The 22034-nt window shown below is 36.8% G+C and overlaps 1 protein-coding gene across 1 annotated transcript in view; it reads left to right on the top strand.

Annotated features, from left to right (window-relative positions):
- The window catches only part of LOC113226884 (probable phospholipid-transporting ATPase IF), a 61549-nt gene that overhangs the window by 32872 nt on the left and 6643 nt on the right, over positions 1 to 22034 (top strand). Inside the window, exons 4-10 of the mRNA XM_026459679.1 lie at positions 9409 to 9630; positions 11482 to 11661; positions 13474 to 13659; positions 14147 to 14266; positions 15743 to 15990; positions 16389 to 16814; positions 20266 to 20437. Of these exons, the coding sequence (XP_026315464.1) occupies positions 9409 to 9630; positions 11482 to 11661; positions 13474 to 13659; positions 14147 to 14266; positions 15743 to 15990; positions 16389 to 16814; positions 20266 to 20437 (1554 nt within the window). The remainder of the gene's footprint in view (positions 1 to 9408; positions 9631 to 11481; positions 11662 to 13473; positions 13660 to 14146; positions 14267 to 15742; positions 15991 to 16388; positions 16815 to 20265; positions 20438 to 22034) is intronic.

Here is a 22034-nt window from a genome sequence, read left to right as displayed (position 1 = left end):
CTCGGTTCCATGAAGTCGGTTTCGATTGCGTGTAGTTAATGCGTAAAATCCTTATCCGATACGTCGACTGCATGAAGTTGATAACGTCTTCACGCATTAACGCATTAACTGCATGCAGTCGATCTCTGTTCTATGAAGTCGGTTTCGATTGCGTGTAGTTAATACGTAAAGTCCTTATCCGATACCTCGACTGCGATGTAAACGTCTTATTCTTACTCGACGTCGTTAATAATATAATAAATATAATAATAACGCACGCACTCAACATAGCCCCGCACTAGGAAAACCCTGTGTCGCGAGTGCCATGGACACACACATAGACAACCACAAAATCACACCCAAACTCAGGAGAAAAATAAATGTAGGCCATACAAATATTTCTCCCGGCCCGGGAATCGAACCTTCCCAGAGGTGCCGCTCTGCGTGGCAGTCATAGTAATTGCTCAGCCACAGAGGCAATTAAATTACATTTGATAAATTCTTAATTTATGTGCCGATATACCACGTTAAATCTATCATTTTTATCGATTAAGTAGATATCGGTGTTACTGACGTGGCAGAATCTAAGGTAAATTGTATAAATAAATAACAGTGACTAATTCACACGTTATATATATGCATATATAATTAATAGATGTCGGGATTGAGTTTTATATGGCCACCAAATTCCCCGAGTTCGCCTCAAAAGCCGTAAAAGTTTCCTGCGCACCACAAATTCTACTTCATCCAACTTTTTTTTTATAATATTAAGTTACGGGACGAACAAGTCGTGCGCCTGATTGTAAGCTACACGCCTATCCATAACAGTTGCAGTGCCACTCAGAGCTTTAAATCGCAAACATCTAAGGGACACTGCCACTGCACCCGTCACCCTGAGACATAAGTTGACAAGTCCCATACGCCTGTAATTTCACCAGCACCCTTACCATTCAAAAGCGGAACACAGTAATGATGACATGACTGCTTGGTGGCAGAAGCAGGTAGTAGTAGAACTGTCACTAGGTTTCATCATAACTCAAGAGCAACTACCACTAGATTACAAAGTCTTTAAATCGACTTCGCACTCAGATAGGACGCTATATAGATACGATGTGTTAATGAGGTTTCAGGGATGCTAGTCTAACCCAATGTAACTGCAGTGCCCCAACACAGTCCATGCAGCACTTACTGTTGCGCGCCTTGTTTCTGTACCTGTACGAGGGCAGATCACAACGCGGCCACGGACAGCGCAGTCAAGGTAGCAACGTATTATTCAGGGACAATACAGTCCTAAAATAAAGAAGTATCGACACGATAAGAAGAAGACGGGATTGAGTTTCAACATAAAGATTGATAGACGCAAATAAATATCCTAAGACATGTAACTTGATTCAGAGATGAAGGGAATTAAATATTATATATAGAGTATTATAGTCGCAGTAGAGCTCCTTGTGAAAGAATTCGTCATGGGAAGTTGTTTTTTATGATACCAAGTGACACATGTCTGATCAAGTCGTGCACCTGTCCAAAGTAGTTGTAGTGCCACGATCTAAGGCAGAGTTTTTTAACCTTTTTCTATTTATGGATGCTTCTCAAAATTTCAAAGAGCTCACGGACCTTTCCGGAAAGATGAAGAAGAAGAAAGGCTCGCTGGTTGCTTTGACGCGCGACTCGCTCGCTCGTCTCTTGGGTGCGAAAATTCAATAAGGTCACGCGTGCAGTACCTACTTAACCACAAAATATTATATACCAATTTTTATATAATGCATTTGCTATGTTTAGGTAAGGTCACCATAGACATTACAGGGACTACAGATTATAATGACCTCTTAGGGGTCCATGGACCACAGGTTAAGAAACCCTAATCTAAAGGGCAATGTGTCATTGTGCCTGTTACCCTTTTTTTTTTTTTGACAAGTCCTATATGCCTGTAATTTTATCAGCACCCTTACATCGTTTGTGTCGCAGGCTTAATACGACAATTTTTAAAATGTAAAACCAGGATTTTTTGTCATTCCCTGAAATAAAAATAATATTTAATAAATCAGTCTTCTTTATCATTAATTAATCTATTATTGAGTCGAGCCGCCCCGTTAACGACGTGTCTGGTCAAAATTGTAGGAGAGAGAGAGAGTGATTAAAGAACCATTTTTACTAACTACAGAGCGTTTCAAAAAGAAAACAAGGGTCCGCATTAGGCATTAAGGTTTAATAAAATAACGTTAAATAAAAAACAAACGACGATGTAAAGTCATTTACCATTGCATGACTTCTAGCATTCTGAAGTAATGTTTGTGAAAATATGTAGTTTAAATTCCAAAATGTAAACTTAAGGTCTCTCACCTACAGAAATATAAAAAAGACTAATAAACGCCGGACACCGTCTAATACGGCTAGACACGCATCCAAAAAGCCAACTATGTCCGGCTATTATAAAGCTTCTAAAGGCTATACAGCTTCCGCGTACTTGGATGATAAAAATCCGTGGTAGTGACCCGTTTAGCTCTTGCAGTTAGTCTCAATCTATGGTTGCTTGAAATTAATATAGTAAATGACAAATGGTACAAATGTATATCTACAAAGAGCAACCCCTAAAGTTTCTTGCTGATTCTTTTCAAGGGAATCTGCCTTACGAATGAGTAGTAGAGTTTAATCAAAACGATTTCAAGTATTAACTGTTTATCTATAAAATAAGGATTATTTGAGTTTGAGGCTTTATCCGGACGTTATAAGAAACTCGTAACTTGTAAGTATCTTTGCTTCATGAATTATGAATAAAAAATTTACGTGTGTGGATCCTTCACGGCCGTCGGGTTTATCGATTTACCACTAACCGATAATAAATGCCACTACAGACAACCAGCTGACAATTCAATGCGATGTACACGATTATTATCATTATTATGGTCATTAACTTAACTCTTTTACCCTATTACCTTGATATTAAATAGGTACTATATCATTCCGATCTGTTGCTTAATTTATTTTAGTTAATTTCGACTTCGAATTGACTAAAAGAATTGTTTATTAATATGTGTTGTCTAATTGTATTGTATTATGTGTTAAATCACATAATTTATGTGTACTGTGCTGTTAACGGAATGAACATTTTTTTCTTTCCAAAATAAAGTGTTAGAGAACCACGAGGTAAGGTAATATTTAACACCCTCGGTGTAATAAGGCCACAACGGAAAAAAGAATTTTTTTAGGTGAGTGGTTTAATGGTTCCCACGGCCCGTGACTTAAAACGCGCCGATTTGTATGGGCTCTATGCCGCTTACGATAAGAACGGTCCAAAGTTCAAAGTGTTAAGCTTGACGTGCTCTTGACTGTACTTGCGGCTCTACAAGTAAAGGTGCGGCAAAATTGCTAACTTTTTATGTACTTTTTTAACCGTTCGGCCAGCAACTCAGTGAACCAGAATACAGTTATATCCATCCTGTCCGCTATCATCTTCAGGATCTCATCACGAAGTTACTTTCGTAAGCCGTTTTTATTGCAACCCTTAGAATAATAACGCATAGAATGATAGTTTCATATCAAACGAACTGTCACAAGTGAGGCAAAAACCAAATTCATGTAGGCGTAAGCAACTTGTAACTACGCTCGTCGGCACGCACACAAATATACAAATAATGATGCCATGGAATAACATTTCCCTCAAAAGTGGGGAAATTGTATCTTGCTTAACTCATCATTAAGTTAAAGGTGCCTACAGATTTGCCCGACATTGTCGAACAGGTGCCTACAGATGTGCTCGATTTTGTCGATCGTTACTGTCGATCGACAATGTCGATCAGGTGCCTACAGATATGCTCGGTTTTGTCGATGAAAAACGAATATAGCACTTATTTGTAAATCCAAGATGGCGGACACGATTTTTCAAAATATGCTATATGGGTATCATTTTCGAGGTACTTGGGGGTGCTCATTACGAATATGGCACTCATTTCTAAATCCAAGATGGCGGGCGCGATTACTTGTAAAAAACACGAAAAACCTTTATCACTGTATAAGATACTTATCATTAGCTTTATCTTAAAAAGTGGAAACATTAGCAACTTATTTATCTTTGTCGTATTAAAGTTGAATAATTGTCGGTTTTAAGCATTTTAAATATTTGAATTAGCTGAATGTGAAAATTATTACTCAACCGTTTTCATACAACAAAACGGTTTTATTTTCACTTTTACTCCACTTGCACTAAAGTTAAATACCCTTTAAACCAATGCTTAAATTGATAAGACATTATTAACACAATGAATTAAAAGTGTCTTTTGCATTGGTTTAAAATGCAATTGAGTTTAGTGCAAGTGGACATTGAGGTAGTCTAGACTGAAAAACGTGTTCTCAAAGCGGGTTGAGTAACGTTTATAGCGCTCTTATAAGACCTTTACAGAATAATAAAAAGAAAAATGTGCTTTAAATTTTTATACAGGGGGCGCACTATAAGTTTCCGGAACTGGCCACTTACATAAACAATATTTAAAAAGTAATTACAACATTTGAAAACGTAACTCCTTGGCTGTAGACTATAGTTCGTTTCATCTGACTGTCACTTGTTTTTACATTGTGGCATCATTTTAGAAATTGGTTGTCTACATCACCAAGGATTTAACTCGTGAAAATTTTCGTAGTATGATTTTCTACGACTTTAAGGGTCGTATTCTAGAACTTTACTCAATGCTCAAGTCAGGATTGCACTGGAAACACAAGCACTAGAAATACGACCCTAATGGCAGGGACTTCGAGTGTGATTTCGAGTGCTTTAAACCATACTCAAATCCTGACTTGAGCATTGAGTAGAGTTCTAGAATACGACCCTAAGTGTAATTTAACAGCTCAGAGGAGCTTTGCTAGGCTTCAAACTGCTTTTGGCGATGAAGCACCATGCCAGACGACTATTCATAGCTGGTTTGCAGAATTCAAACGCGGTCGTGTGAATTTTAGTGACGAATTTCGTGATGGTCGCCCGTCCACTGCTGTGAACAACAAAAACAACGATGCTGTACGCCGTATGATCAAAACAGACAGGCATGTGACATACCATGAGATTCGGGCACTTTTAGGCATAGGTATGAGTCAAATACAATCAATACTACATAAACATTTGGGTGTGAAAAAGCTGTGCTCTCGGTAAATCCCACACAAGTTTGACTGAGGCTCAAAAAACGGATCGCGTTACTTGGTGCAATGCCATGCTTACCAGATTCAACGAAGGGGCGTCAAATTTGGTATGGACCATAGTAACAGGTGACGAAACATGGACTTATAGTTACGATCCCAAAACAAAGCAGCTATCGAGCGTATGGGTCTTTCGAGATGAGCCGAAACCAACCAAAGTGGCGCGCGTGCAAAGTGCCTCTAAGCGGATGATTGCTTCTTTTTTTAATAAAACTGTACACATGGCTACTGTTTCTTTGGAGAATCGTTGTATCCTGAATAGTGATTGGTACACGACCATTTGTTTGCCGGAGGTTATTGACAAACTTCGTAAAAATAACCGTAAACGCCATATCATCTTGCACCACGATAATGCCAGTTCTCACACGGCCAGACAGACAAATGAATTTTTGAAGATGAACAACGTTGAATACATGAGTCATCCCGCGTACAGTCCCGACCTGGCACCTTATGACTTTTATTTATTTCCAAAAATTAAGAACCAGTTACGCGGTCAACGATTTTCATCACCTGAAGAGGCTGTCGCAGAGTATGAAAAATATGTTTCAGAGATTGTCACGGAGGAGTGGCATAAATGTTTTCAAAATTGGTTCATTTACATGAAAAAGTGCATTAACGCTAACGGAGAATATTTTGAGAAACAATAAATTCATCTCTGACCATTTATAGTATTTTTTTTCTTATTCATTCCGGAAACTTATAGTGCGCCACACGTTTGACATATTTTAGCTAGTTTGGCCAGTTAGGTATTAGGTCTACATGAGCGATAAAATAGATGGTGATATCTTATCTTTAACTACTGTACGTTCCATCAGATTGCAAATACAAAAAAATGCTTAAATTAAAATATCCCTTAGGCTCGATTTATATTGCGGCGGAACGGAATGGAAGCGAATTTTTGTAACGATTTTGTACATAGCATAATGAACTTTATGGTCAATTGTGTAACGTACAAATTAGATAGGTACGAGTCAAAATCTTCCGCGGAATGCGCGAACATTTTCGAGCATGCTCGACGATTCCACGGAAGATTTTGGCTCGTATCAATATTGTTACAAAAATTCGCTTCTATATCTTTACTAATAAGTAAATATCTTTAATTGCCTCGGTGGCCGAACGGTTACCATGCTGGACTGCCACGCATAGGTCCCAAGTTCGGTTGCCGGGTCGGGAGAAATATTTGTATGGCTTACATTTATATCTCTCGTGAGTTTGGGTGTAATTTGTGGTTGTCTATGTCTGTGTCCATGGCACCCGCGACACAGGGTTTCCCTAGTGCGGGGCTATGTTGAGTGTGTGAGTTATTACCGTCATTATTATTATCTCCGCAATACAAAACAAAGGAACATTTAGAAAACATTACACAATTTATAATAATGTGTTGTGGGAGACTGGAGCCCAAACTAAACAGAGCTTGTGATATGGGTCTCCAGGCACCCAACCCCTAGTATAGTCAAGTAAGTGGCACCTACTGAAGGGACTCGTCAACCTTTAAATGCAACTCTAGGCCGCTTAATATAAGAACGGTCCAAAGTCCAAAGCTTGAAGTGCTGTTGACTGTACACACATAAATGCATGTAAATAGCTTTACATAAGGCGTAGGATCATAATAGGTATTGACTTATCGATTAAATAAGTGTGTAAGTAGACAAATACATTTGAATCCTTATCGTGAATGTATATAGTGATTATAAAAATATAAATGATGAGAACCACAGAGCAAATAATTACCACAAACAGCCTTTTAGTTAAACATTGTTATCTACGTTAGGTATTATGTAATTAAGTCCATTTAATGTCAGGACGATTCACCATTATGACATTCAATTATTTTTCATGAAATGACTCCATTACTTTGTTATAATTATTAATATAAAGATTACTTACAAAACACTTAGAAGAATTCCTTCAACCCGGCTGGATTCGAACCAACGACTTATTAGCAAACCGTGTTAGATGCTATGCCAAGCCACGAAATAAGCCACCGGACTCTACGAATTTTTCCATGTGTTTGTTGCAGGTCTTTGTTTTTTAACGACTCCCAATCGATCGAGCTCTACTGCTACAAAATATATTGATTGCTCTAGGATGGACGCTACAATACCAACATCTGTTTGTCTTTAGGGTTCACAGAAATCCACACAGAAATTCGTAATATTCATGTGAGAACGTTAACAGTAGCATTGAATTCGTCGTAGTATTACTTTTTAATATTTTATGTAAACAAGTTCTATTTGGAATGTCCGGAAACTAAATCTGAAGTGGCTGAGTAAGATATAAATATTGTCATGATTTAGGTACTTCACACAAATGTTTACGTAATAGATACTATTCATAGATTTTTTACTAACAAATTATGGACCAGTTTCGAAATAAATGATTATTAATATATTATTATTATTATTATATTATTATAGATAGATAGATAGATTAGGTGTAGTATTCGTATTATCTAGAGAACAATAATGCTTCTCGCACACTTGGTCAGATAGTCGATTAAGGTTTTAGAATGGACAAGATATTTTTCTGTTGACATTCGTCTCCTTTGTCACCCTTATAGACCTAATATCGAACGACATTTGGAACTACATTACCATATAGTCGTTATTTAGTAGAAAGAGCGCATATTAATAGAGCGTAAATTTTTCAGTGGAGCATGCTTACGGTTTGGACGACTGTTTTAAAATATATCTACGTCCTGTTTTAAAATTCAATTTAGGTTTTAATTAAGTTTAAGTTTTAAAAGATTATGACCATAGAAAGTAATATAAAAAAGTAATAGCAGCAGAACTAAATTAATTATACTTTTTTAACCGACTTCAATAAAGGAGGAGGTTCCAATTCGACTAATAAAGAGGGTACCTCAGTAGTGGTCCCATTCAAATTTAAAAAAAATATTTCACGTCTAAGGTGCCAGCCTCTAACTAAGGGACCAATGCATTTTGAGGTCGGTGTTAAACACAGGAATAAACTGGATTCGATAGTAAATCTCAGAATCGGGGTGGCCAGATCGAAAATTAATATTAAGTATTTATTTTATTGAATATTATCATGATATTTTATTATCATGATATTCGCATATTTTTTACATACTCCACTAATTTGGTTTTATTGTTGATAAATTATTATTTTTTAGATAATTTTTTATTATAATTTATATTATTGATACAAAGATCGAACAACACAAAGAAAAAATACTTCTATCGATGAGTTTTATGTTACAATCAATCATGTACGAGATAGCATGAAAAATATATGCACCCGCTATCTTCTTTTTTACCTCCAACAATTTACAGTTCTAGCTTAAGTCGAATGAACAAAATTGTTTTCTGTCTCTTTTATAAAAAAATCACTTAAAACGGTACCGGTAGTTTTATTTTATTTTTCACAACTGTAGTTTTCCTTTGAACCGTTTCGGTCACTTAATCAAGCTAAGTCCATTGTGCTAAAAATCCAACCTTCTCCTCGATTATATACCTACTCACTTGTATACCTAATCATAAGTTGCCTATGACATTCAATATAGACGATTTTTCTCAAGCTAGAGAATTCCCTGTACTTACTGTAAGTAACAGATGAAATCAATTCCTGGAGCGCTACTGCGAACACCCATAATTAACCCATTTTATACGTCCCACTGCTGGACACGGATTCCTCTGAGGTTTAGGCCATAATAGTCCGCCACACTGACTCAATGCGTTTTAGGGGACTTCATCGTTTTTCCAAGGATTGTAAACCTTCGACGTGTAGATTTTAACACAATGTTTTCCTTCACCGAAAAGCTCATTGGTAAATTTCGAGAGACTTCTCAGTTTCTCTGGGTTCAAGTCCGGATTCGAATGCTAACTGCTAACTGTTGTGCTACAAAGGTAACGTGACTGGAACGGGACAGTCCCGATTTTAAGTTTAGTTCCGCTGTCCCTATAATGCTTGACAATATCCCGCTTCGACAAAACAACACACATGTGACATTAATCCATATTAACCTAAAAAAACGGCGCGAAAGGGAAAAATACGATGAAGCCAGCTCACCAGACTTTTCAAGATTTTTTTTTAATCATCAAACATTTTGTTACTCATATCTGAATTATAAACATGTATTTTATTTTTAAAACAATAATAAATGTACAGGCGCTGGGCGTCCCGCTTTGAGAGAAAAAATAATGGTCACGTTCTAAATAGGTCGCCATTTACACGAAATTATATTTCTGTACTACTAAAGGTATTCATGTCCTTCCTTAACAGTGGAAATACTTCACAAAAACGTGATCAAAGAAGTCCGGAACTCCGCAATCGCTCCCGGTACATTAGTTCGAGTGAAGCGAGGCAAAGAAGTTCCTGCAGATCTGGTGTTACTCTGCTCGGCTGGGGAGAAGGGGAAGTGCTATGTTACGACGGCTAATCTTGACGGGGAAACGAATTTGAAGACTTTGAGAATACCGCCGCCTTTGGTCGGATTCACGCCAGGTTAGTTGCCTATGCAATTGTGCTGTTCACTTGGTGGTGGTTACTGTGGAATGTGGATCTGTCATGAAATATTTCAAACTCAGGCTTGTTTTAGTGTTTCAGGAATGGCCGTTTGTCCGTGTTATATGTGCATTCAGAAATAATGTATATCTAGTGTATCTTTTTTGAAGATGAAGTAAAATGACAGTTTATGTCGCAAAAGTGTTGCTCGCTTGCAAGCAGCCAGTGATTGTGAGATCGATAAATATTATATCAACTATCGACTGAATGTTGGTTCCGCTTTATGCAATAAATAACCGAACTTGTTTAATTTCAATCGTTATCGGATCATTGTTCGTACAACTGCTGGGCACAGGTTCATTTGAATCGTAAATTTTTGTAAGTTCGTACATACATACACTACATTTAGAATTATTATAACTTCTAAAAATACGAAGAGGATACATATTTGAAAGTTTTCCATTTTAATCTAATATAGATAATCAAATCCAAGTATTCTTGTTAAAATGTACGTAAATAAAAATTGATTTCGTTATTTGTAGGTCAACAATCAAAATAAGAATTAAGAAGGCAATAACGCAATGTATAACCATGAACGTCGTAACATTCACAATTTAGATATTTTTTGGCAAAATTTTATTTTCTTTCACAATCTATCGATAATATTGTCGACAACAACTACATGATTAATTAAAATTTTATAAAAACTGGCAACCCTGCAAATGTAATTTTACTCCGAACCTCTAAAGTTGTCTTGTCTTAATGCGTGTGTGTAAGTTGTCAATTTGCAGAAATGGCCCTATTACACCAAGGATACGATAAATTTACATATATACTTATAGTCTTACTTACTTACTTACGTTCTTACTTTTTTGAAGACGAATATTCGTTTTAAAAAAAGACAGAATATATATTTATCATATCCTTGGCGTAATAAAGCCATATCTGCAAAGTGTTGTCACTGATAGGCTTACACGCATTAAGGCAAGGCAAGTTTAGAAGTTTAGAAGTTTAGAATTGAAATCATCAATCAATCAGATCTTATATAATTGAAATGTACAATAACAGCATATCAAACTTGACATTTGGACTTTTGACCGTTCTTATAGTAAGCGGCGTAGAGTTAAAACGTGTCTCAACTTTGCTTGTAATTATGTTTATATGTGAAACGAAATAAAAATACTTATATATCTGCCTGTTCTATTCCCATCAGTAGTCCGAAACGACATTTTCCAGAAATAACATTTGCTCGAATGTTCATAACCTCGAAAGTAATTTTGAGAGGAAAATGTTTTTTCTTTTAAACCTAACTTAACCGAACCTAATCGTGTGTTTGCGAAAAACATTCAACATATCCTGAAAGAAGGTTTCGTTATAATTCGGTTTTAATGAAAATTCGAAAAAAAGGTTATTTCGGAAAAAATATCGAGTTTGTGATAGGTTACCCTATCTATTGTATAATGTAATAAAATGCTTTTTATACTTTTTGCTGCAAGGTCGGGGCGTGTATCATTTGTAATTTTGTATAAAAAATGTAACTGGGATTTCTGTAGTATATTTATAAAATAGTGTATAATTGCGGTGAGTGAGGTGGTTTCTTAATTATATATTTAATTAGAAACTGCATACGCGCTGCATATGCGGTGTCTACAGCGACGAATATTTGACTTGTGGTTTACATTACATACAAGGTGAAACCTGAAAACTTGCAAATTGTTGAGCTGTTACCTATTCTTCAACACAGATTTAGATTTTAAGCCACTATTTCAAGATTTTTATATATCATTGTAATGTTGAAGAATAGAGTCTTTTTATTTAATTTTTTCTTTTAAATATATTTTTTGTTACCAGACATATTACCCCAGAACATGAAAATCGAAGTGCCCAATCCAGTTGCCGACCTATACACTTTCTATGGTCGGATAGAGATTCCTGGTTATGACAGCTTACCGTTGACAATTGACAACCTGATGCTGAGAGGCTCCAGGGTTAAGAACACAGAATGGGCAATCGGTTGCGCTGTTTACACTGGTTAGTAGATGATTTGGTTTAAAGACAATTTTTACAAAACTACGTAAAGGGTAAGGTATAAGGTGGTACTGTAATACTAATAATAAGTCCCTGGTGCGGGGAATACCGCCTCTTTAATTCAAAATTTAACTTTATCTTTTTCGCCATGGGAGAGGCAAGAGTCTAAAATAGATAATAAAAAACCGACTTCAAAAATTCGTGGAATTACATGTATGTGCTAAGAAAAAATAGAAATAAATTAATTTGCTACTCCGTGAACCCACTGATGGTTAAATCGTGCAAACTGCGCTTGTGTTGAATATGCATGCAGTTAATTTTCCTACACACAGCAACAAAAAGAATCAGAAGAATAGACGCCGCTGGGTATTATCATTCAACAAGAACGTCGAGATAAGTTCAATTTCTTAAAACTTTATTGAATTCAACATATACGTAGTTTGCTTGACCGATTTATACTAATCGTTCAAATTAACCATGTCAAACAAGGATAATCCTTCATTCTAAGGAATAATCACCAAACGCACTTGCTGCGCCTTTGAACCCGGTTTTTAGCTAAGGAAATCCCGGATTTTTCGAAATTTTCGATTTTGTCTTAAAACTCTGAAAACGTAAATTCGTAACTCTAAATATCATCGTATCACGACACGTATCACATTAATAATGATAAATAAACGCTAACTCAACCATGCAGAGTGAGCGTCCTCGTGTCCCATGGTTTGACCATGTTAAGTTAAGCAGGGGTCAAATTGTCAGCGCGCATAGGCTTCGATCCGGACACGTTCCATTAAGACAAATTTTTGTATTTGATGCGGAGGGTGAACTTACCGAATTCCGAAGTGTGTGGAATTCCTGACTACACATTTTTGTTCGAAAATCGCCTCCAGAGCAACGGAACAAGATACATCAATGTGTAGCTTGATGTGCTGGCGTGTGTACATCATTTAAATATTGGGTAGTTTAAATCTGTTTTGTCGGAGCCAACATGTAGCGCCGCGGAGATTTTGTATATATGTTTCGTTAGGTAATAATTTTGATTTATCTGTTTGGATTTTATTAAGTGTTTTCTAGAGGTATTGTTTTTCTAACGAGGCTGACATGTTCAGTAGCGCTCAAAGTCCCTAAATAAATAAAGAGTAAAAAAATGCTAGGAACTCTGGTACCTGACTACAACGCAGCAACAACATTAGCAAGATGGTTGCAGGTAACCTTTTGATAGCGAGGGGCAAGTGAGATGCGCGTGCGTGAGCTGTGTCACAACAAATATGCTCTAACTATGCATATTTATATGAAATAATAATGATGTTGTGAGTTTGATTTTTATTACAATTTAAGAAGTTGATTTATCTCATTGAAGCTGTGAATTCCATAAATAATAAAAATAATCTACAAAAAACTGTCCATTTTTTTTTACTTTTCCGATACTTTCAAAGAATTATTTGGGAGACAATAGAAAAATATCCGAAAAAACCGAATACTCGGGTAAAATTAAAAACTGAAGAAACCGGTTTTCAAAATCACTCAGTTTTTGCTTGCCCTACTAGTCAGCGCGAGCTCGAGTGTCGCGGCCCATGGGCCACGGGCCCTGGAAAGGCGGCATTAATCGCCGCTGAGTACTAGGCTGTCAGGGGAAACGGGAGTTATCACAAATATCGCAATTAGTAAAAAGGAAGCGGCACGCGTCGGCGGTCCGCGCAGCGTCTTTTTCGCTTTTATTGCATGGACATGAACCTTTTTTCTGATAAATGTGGTGACTCCCTCACCTAACATTCCTTACAAAGACTTTCTTTATAAATAAATACTATTCCATTTCAGGCGAGGAAACAAAACTAGCTTTGAACTCAAAATACACGGGCAACAAATTCAGCTCGTGCGAGCGGGCAGTGAACGGGTTTCTCGGATTATTCGTATTACTGCTTGTCCTCGAAATGGTGGGCTCGCTCTTAGCCAAGATCATGTTGGAGAGTCGGCGCAGTGGCCATGAAGTATATCTCGGACCATGTAAGTAGCATTAAAATTTTTATTATCTATCAATCCGTGTCAGATTATATGTCGTAGGAGTTTAATTAATTTTATTTCAGCTATTTATATTGAATATAATACAAAATAATCAACAACTTTAGATTTTTTTTAAATTTTCACCTTTTTTATATTTATTTAACGTTGTTTATCATTATTAGGGTCAATATCATCATCAAGTCATTATATCTACACATTCTGCCTTATCGTAAATGTCTTATTTAGTTGCAGCGTATATTTGTCTGAGTCGACCGTGATCATGGGACCTGTAAAGGGCCCGAAACGTTGGTTTGTTTGAAAAAACAATACATTACAATACATATACATTCCACTGTAAAGATGGGTCTCCTTTAACGGATCCGGTTTTGCATATGTTTATTTCAATGTATAGTAGAAAATCAGGGTGTATGCTATTCTGTTCAAAGCATGTTTGAATTGACATGAAATTTGGACTTCTTTCGATTTTCAGTTACATCGCCGCGTGGACGAGTGCTGGCACTTACATCAGATCTGTTCTCCTTCATGCTTCTCTATTACTACATCATTCCGTTTTCGATGTACGTCACTATTGAACTCTATAAGTTTATTGGTGAGTTATTTTTTTTTATTAATAATAGACACACGCTTGGCCACAATCTCACCTGATGTTAAGCGTCGATGTGACAGACGTTGGTACGCGTTTACCTAAAACACGCCTATTCACTCTAGCCTTAAATAGCCCCAAATTGTACTTTTCGGGAAACACAGATTATTAGAGTATTCCATTCGTCTGTTGTACGCATCAGAAACAGGGAGGCAAAGCGCTTAGTGAGAATGAGCGGTATTTCAACGACATAATGATGAAGTATTCCGGACCTCCTAATGGACCGAAGAAGGAACGGTGATGGTGGAACTAAATTGAAAAGTTCCTTCATACAGTCCCAGAAATGTATCCGATAGAAAACTGACGAGCTACTTTTCTGCGATGGTCAAGGTTTTGTAGCTTCGACTCCTCAAGAGAGTTGTTGTTAGTAAGTCTTTTTGCTTTTCGCTACACCGAGTCCAAGATAGCTAATTGGTAATGGGCAGAGCGTCCCAAAGGTGGCAGAAGTACTCCATACACGATCGAACTTGTGCTTTATACAGATTTAAAAGCTGTTCAGGTGTGAAGAACCGCCTGACATTTTAAAATATGTCTAGTTTTTTGGTAGCAGTTTTTGCCAAGCACTCTATGTACCGCCCAAAGTTGAGGTTAGATGATAAGTTTAAACCAAGTAGTCGGCACGGATACATCTCGGAAAGTCAGAGTAAGGTGTACGGCATTCCGTTTTGATGAGATAAGACACGTCTGTGTTTCAGCCGCATTAAACCTGACCCTGTTTTCCTCTCCCCAATCGGAAGCCTCTCGCTTTCACCTTTCACCTTTTCGAATTATTCAATATTATTAATTGTATGATTCTCACAAGAAAATAAAATTGTAAATGGGGTAACAATATTTTTATATTTAACAGGCTACTTTAGGTTGGGCTGACTGCAGTTCATGTGCATGTTGCAGACAAAGTTCCATGGGACCTGAAAAGAACCCAAAACATTGCTTTATATTTTAGCAATCGCGAAAACTCTTTTATTTGTTCGACTACATTCTAGTTTTGTACACAATGACCTGAGTATCTTTCTTAGTGACCAATCTGAAGTTGAAAGTCAAATTTTAATTTTTTAAATTCCAAAGCACATTTTCTTAAATGTACTTATGCGTCACACTTAGCCAAATCAAACCGTGTAACTTCTGCGTCTCCAAATTTCTTCCAACCAGAGATCTCGTTTTCGTCGTAAATTTGATCTCTGTTGCAGAATAGTCATCTCTAATTGAAATAAATTGGAAGACGCTACTGAATTTACGCCGTGTACTTTCGATATTCCTATCGCAAACTCAAATTTTAGACTGGCTTTCTTGTTAGACAGTTAAAAGGTAGTCATAAATAGATACAAAAAATGTTGTTTAATCTTCTTTTCAATAAAAAAACACTTTGAGTTTAAGTCCTAGGTTTACTCAAATTATAAAGCTTACACTATTTAATATTACTAGGTGCTCTATTCATTGGTTGGGACAATGATTTCCGTTGCGAGGAAACCGGTCGGCCAGCCGTCGCCAATACATCAGATCTAAATGAAGAATTAGGTCAAGTGGAAGTCTTATTCTCAGATAAGACTGGCACACTTACTAAGAACCTAATGGTGTTCAAAACTTGCTCCATTTTGGGACAAGTCTATGAAGAAAAAGAAGGAAATCTATACCGTATGGGTATGTTTGATGATTCCGTTGATACTGGTCAGGTCAGTGTCTTTCTTTTGTTATTTATAGGTACAGCAAAGACAACCAACATTCAGTGCACCTCACATGCAGTTTGCTGCACCAATTGTAACAACATACTTAAAAAAATCATAGTTTAGAGTATTTGAGAAAGACTTTTAGTCTCACTTGCACAATTACGTTAAGGGAAAACAGGAAGATTTAGACATTTGTTGGTATGTCAATGAGTTCAGATAAACATTTTCCCGTGAGAGATAACTTGAGCAGCGCCAACTTACTTTCTTAATGTGTAATCTACTTACCTAGATGTAAACAAGGCAATGCGCGCGGCGACTACGCGGTGTCAACGCGAGGTATTGTAATTTGCATTTGCATTGCCAATGTTTCATACCTACTGTACTAAATGTTTCTTCTATTTCAGATAGACATCAAATTCTTTTTCACAATTCTTGCTCTCTGCCATTCGGTGCAGATTTCGAATGAGGACAAAAGGAGATTAACTGCTCAGCTCTCAGCAAACAACTTTCAACTAACCAGCTTTTTAAAACGATTAAAGACTAACATAATTAAGAACGGAGTCACAACAAACAATAACAGAGAGAATGCGGTCCAAAACAACGTTACTAATGGTAATATTAGTCATCTAGATTACCAGGCAAGCAGCCCTGATGAGAAAGCTCTAGTAGAAGCGGCGGCTAGGGCCGGTGTTACGTTCTTGGGGGAGGATGGTAACAATTTGCTTGTCAAAATCGGGGAAAACACAGAAATGTATGAGCGTTTGCAAGTGATTGAATTCACGTCGGATAGAAAACGCATGTCCGTTATTATTAGAGACAAAGACGGAAAGGTAAGAATCAGTAATTGTGATTACGCGAAATTGATGGTCGTGATGACAATAGAAGCACCCTATTCTATAATAAAAAATGCAGCTGACTCTCGTAGCTGAATAAAAAATCTTTGTATTTCAAGTAGCTTTAAGATTGAATAATAGTGAAACGCGAGTTAAGGGAAAATAAATTAAGCCAAATTCGCGCAAAACGCGAGTGAACCCTCTTGATAGACTAAATCAAGGGCCCGTTTCGCGAGATAAAGATAATGTTATAAGTTATAAGAATGTTATAAGTAGGTAAATTCAGTGCCTCCATTGAAAAACGGAAGAAGACGAGTTTTGCCCTTTTGTTTTTATTGCACCATTGGCTTCAGCGTGTCCGATTACATAGCAAATCAAAAGGACGTCTCTCAAACAGTTTCCTAACGTTGTTTTTTTATTGAACTCAGGGCATAACTTTACGGGCATTTTTATGAGTCTAAAGGTACAAGTGCACTCAACTCAAAAAATACATGGAAGTTTAACGAATACCTACGGATATATTTTTACATAAAGACATTTTTCGTATTGTTCCATAATGACGGGGAAAACAAGTAACACTAAAAGCGATTATTGCCTTATTCCACAGTGTACGTAAAGGTATAACTGAGCTCTCCATATTTATGTGGTCTGTGGAGCTCTCCGTTTGTCCCACAGGATACGATTGGTCATATCCGCAACTATGCCGTGTTGCTATTGGTTAATAGTTTGTAACAGAAAACTTGTCGTTTTATTCCTTTAACGATTTTATGTCTTTTATCAATGTGGTTAGTATCATAAGTATTGTTATAACCATAGAATGGCCGCAGTTAAGGGAATAAGTCGTTTTATGTCTTAAAGTTTGTTAACATAAGTCGTGTTCTTCCCGTTAAGCACTCTAATAAAGATGCAACTCGAAAAAAACTTAAAAGAATATAGAAAATATGACTGAATATTTTACTAATAATATCCGTCAAACGAAAGTTTAGAAGTATACCTAAAGCTAGAAATCATAAAAAGTACTAGTAATCAATGCGAACAACCAATAATCAATAAAAGTATGGTTTTTTGCCTCTCCTGAAATTTGTCGATTTCGAATTATTCCCTTTTTCACTGGAGGCACTGAATTTCAAATTAAATAAGAGGATGTCAATCGCAAATTTTTATTTTGTATGATGTGTATAATCGTTGAGAAAGGTTGTGCAAATCGACGTAATTGCTGACGAGGATGCGCTAGACGTACCTACAGGAAAGGAATGATCTTTCGTGCGGGGAGACTGCTTTCGTGCCCATAAATAAATCAATAATGTGCCAGATAACGATATCAATTACATGGTCTCAAACTAAGTAATTCCCTACTATGAGCACCAGAGCAATGGAATTTACTCCAGGGCCGACAACATTCAGATCAGAAAGAGTTTGGAAAATTCATTTCCGAAATTAGTCCCACGCACTGGAATCGAACCCAGAACTTACTTATCTAAAGCCTGCAGTGCTGATTCTCGATAGATAAAGTCGACCTTTAGCGTTCGACATACGAGTGTTTAAATTCGCTTTAGATATAACAAAATATTGATATAAATCTAATGCTTTGGTTTTCGCGATCGTTACACATTGAAAATAAAACAATTTTTTCGGATCTTAGTTTTTCCAAACCAAATAAAGTATTTTTATTTATTTAACATTTTACGAGTATATTCTCTTTTCAATGAAAACAGACGTAACTATTAATTAGATTTTTTTTATTGATTATGTTTTGAATACGACTGTATTTCGACCTAGAATCTTTATTGACACCGAGAGTAAAAATTTTTGGACAAGTGACATTTTAATAATTAAAACACTCAGAAAATAATCCTTCGATCCGGTCGACAACGAAAAAAGACACGACAACAAGCACATAGAAAAATTCATGAGATCCGCTGGTTCGTTCCGTGGCTTACTTGGTATAGCGTCTGGTACGGTATAGCGTCTGTCACGGTATGCTAGAAGACGTCGATTCGTTCGATGTTTCTAGTAATATTTATAAAAAACTAGTGGAGTAATTTCACAAAAAATAATTGAATATCAGTTCAATAAAAATTTAAAAAATTGATATTTTAGTCATACTTTTTGAAGATTTGAGGACGTAAAATGATTTATCTATCAATCGGGAAAATGACAATCTCATCACAATCAGTACCCAAGACCTTTATTAAAATAATTATTTAAAAAATGCCGTTATCTACGCCTTGAGACTTTGTAACGTGTACTACTTATTGACTACAATATTCGTCTCTATTATAATTAATAATTTGTAGATTCTCCGCGAGACCACTGAATGTTAAATCGTGCAAAATAACTGCGCTTGGGTTCAATGTTATATGTATATATGTATAAAGCTACAAATCCTGACTCACTTAGAAAAATAGAACGCATACTTCTCGGTATGGTGGAAAAAATATATTTTATCCACCATACATTTTTCAATATGGCTGCCATAGAAGTGTTTTTGGCGGCAGATGAAAATTTGCTCTAATTCGATTGAAAATCGGCATGTGGGGATCTCTATGGCTGTTTAATAATAATTTGCAGTCAAAATTTATTTTTTACTTTTTACCGTAGCGGAGGGCGAAGTCTGAAGCGTCCGCACGCCACCTTGCGTAGGTAGTATACGGAGGCTCTATTACGGTACAAGATTTCACAATTGTTCAAAATATAAGGCATACTTCCCGATGTAGTGGAAATAAGGTACTTATAGCGTTGTTGTATCTCGACCGTCTCTCTGTTAGATTCTTTTTTCTTGGAAGCTATGCCAAAAAGAGAAGTTTAAGGAAAAGAGGCCAGACAATCACTCCAAATTTCTGATTTCAAAGTAGGGAATTTCCTGTACTATGAGTACCAGACGGTAACGATAATTCTGAGGGCAATACCCAGAATACCCTGACCAGAACCAATTAATTTTTTTTTTGTAGGAAATGAAACAATTTTTCCGGATTTAAATCGCGTATATTTGTTTTTTCAAACAAACCGACGTTTCGGGCCCTTTACAGGTCCCATGGTCACGGTTGACATGGTACGCGATTTAAATCCGGAAAAATAGTTTTATTTCCTATGTGTAACAATCGCGAAAACCTAAGAATATTTTTTTGGTTCAAATCAGGGATCGAATCTGGAACCTCCTTATCAAGCGTCCACAATACTTGATTGCTGTGCCAACGAAGAGCATAAGCACACCCCGTAACCTGAAACGGATCACGCGCCGCAGGCAGAGCCCGACCCCACCGTAGGTGGGGTATAGGGCTCGTTTTTTATGCAGTTAATTATACCATCAAAAAACACTTGACACGTGTTTCCTCTCTTTACGAGGCATCATCATCAGAGATCTATCCATGAACATAATCTCGACATCGTGTTTAAATCACTCCTGCAATTTATAAGATGGTTTTGTAAAACGTATTTGTATTTACAGATCTATCTATTCTGCAAAGGGGCAGAAAGCTCAGTATTCCCTCTTTGCAAGAACAGAGCAATGGAAGAAGAAGTAGACAGGGACATTAACATGTTCGCGAGTCGGGGTTTAAGGACACTCGCTGTTGCCTACAGAGAAGTGCCCGAAGAAGAGTACTTGAATATCAGTGACTGTGAGTATCAACCAATGTTATTTAAATGAATATCACAACATAAGTACAGCAATTACTAAGCTAGTCTTAACTTTCAAATTTGACAGTTAGGTTCTTGCACATAATTCAAAGTTACCTATTGTCGAAGAATCGAGTAGAGAACTGCCGGTGGCACTACGTTTATATTAGAGACAAGATATTATAATTCAGAGCTCATTTATTTTGAAAACACAAGATAAATAGAAGTTGACATTAACAAATTTTAGTAACAGTAGAGCTTATTATGAAAGAATTCGTTTATGGAAATATTGCCTAACCTTCCTATTTCTGCTGCCAAGCAGTAATGTGAGCTTTACTGTGTTCCGGTTTCGAAGGGTAAGGCTGCTGGTGAAATTACAGGCACATGGGACTTGTCAACTTATGCCTCAGGATGACGGGTGAAAAATCGATTTAAAGCTCTTACCACCAGATGCACGACATGTTCGTCCCGTCATTTAGTTAATATGATGTTGTTTCATTGTGCCTGGGAAGCATTAGGCATACAATAGTAGTTTATGTGACTATTACATAATGAAAGGCTTTAAAATACGAGTGCGAGTTTTGAAACGAGCCAACTAAATGCCTAATTATGTACAGTTACATACACTCATTGACTTACAAATAAATGGACGACGGGTCTAATACAAAAACCACAAAAAAAATGTCCCAAGTCAACCTATTCGAAATTTAAATTGTAATGTCATCGCAGTATCGCGCTGTCAGTCGAACAAATGAAGACTAAAGCGAAGTTTGGCGCTCTGTACCTATACGATTTTAGCGCCTTACAAGTGCGGACACTTTTTAGCGCGGACCCGACGTCCATATAATTGTAAGTCAATGCATACACTGCTCTATACACGTACTATACGCTCTCTATGATGTGTTCAGGAACCGCATGTTACGACTGGCGAAATGGCGGTAAATAAAAACTTTCCCACGCATGTCATGCAACTGTGGTTTTTTTTATTCATAGACAAACTAAAGTCGGCCCCAACTATCATATTGTTCAATAACAAGTAACGTGTGAAATTTGGCGAAATTGTTTGCTATTGACATTTCATTTCGAATGAAACTTCATCTCGACTGATATTAGAATCGAGGTCGAGTCCCTTTTTTCCTATATCTATGGTCGAGTCAAATTGTTTTGATTTTCAGAAATGTTCGAAATTTGAATGTAATAATAAAATCGAATTCGATGCTATTATTATGCGTTAACAACATTTTCACAGATAAGAAATTGGTTCTAACAAAACTGTTTATCCTTATGCTGGTCGTAATTAGCGGTTTTTGAACACATCGTAGAGGGTTTATGATATGTGTGTAGATAAAGATATTGAAGACATATTATCTATTTACTAAAATACATTATAAAGTAATAATCAGGATTAAGGGCGCATTCAAATTAGACGCTTATAATAGCGCTACAGTGGCGGGTTTGTGGCGCTGCAGCCGCGCCACTACTATGAATTTTCACACAATATCTAGTCTGTAAAAGAGGCACGCATGTGGCGCGACTGTGATGCTTATAACAGCACTGCAGTGGCACCGTCTGTGGCGCTGCCACTGAATATGTCTGTGG

Source organism: Hyposmocoma kahamanoa, unplaced genomic scaffold, assembly GCF_003589595.1.
Source record: "Hyposmocoma kahamanoa isolate Upper Pololo Valley unplaced genomic scaffold, ASM358959v1 202, whole genome shotgun sequence".
Classification (NCBI taxonomy): Eukaryota; Metazoa; Arthropoda; class Insecta; order Lepidoptera; family Cosmopterigidae; genus Hyposmocoma; species Hyposmocoma kahamanoa.
This window is presented reverse-complemented; position numbering and strand designations above follow the sequence as displayed.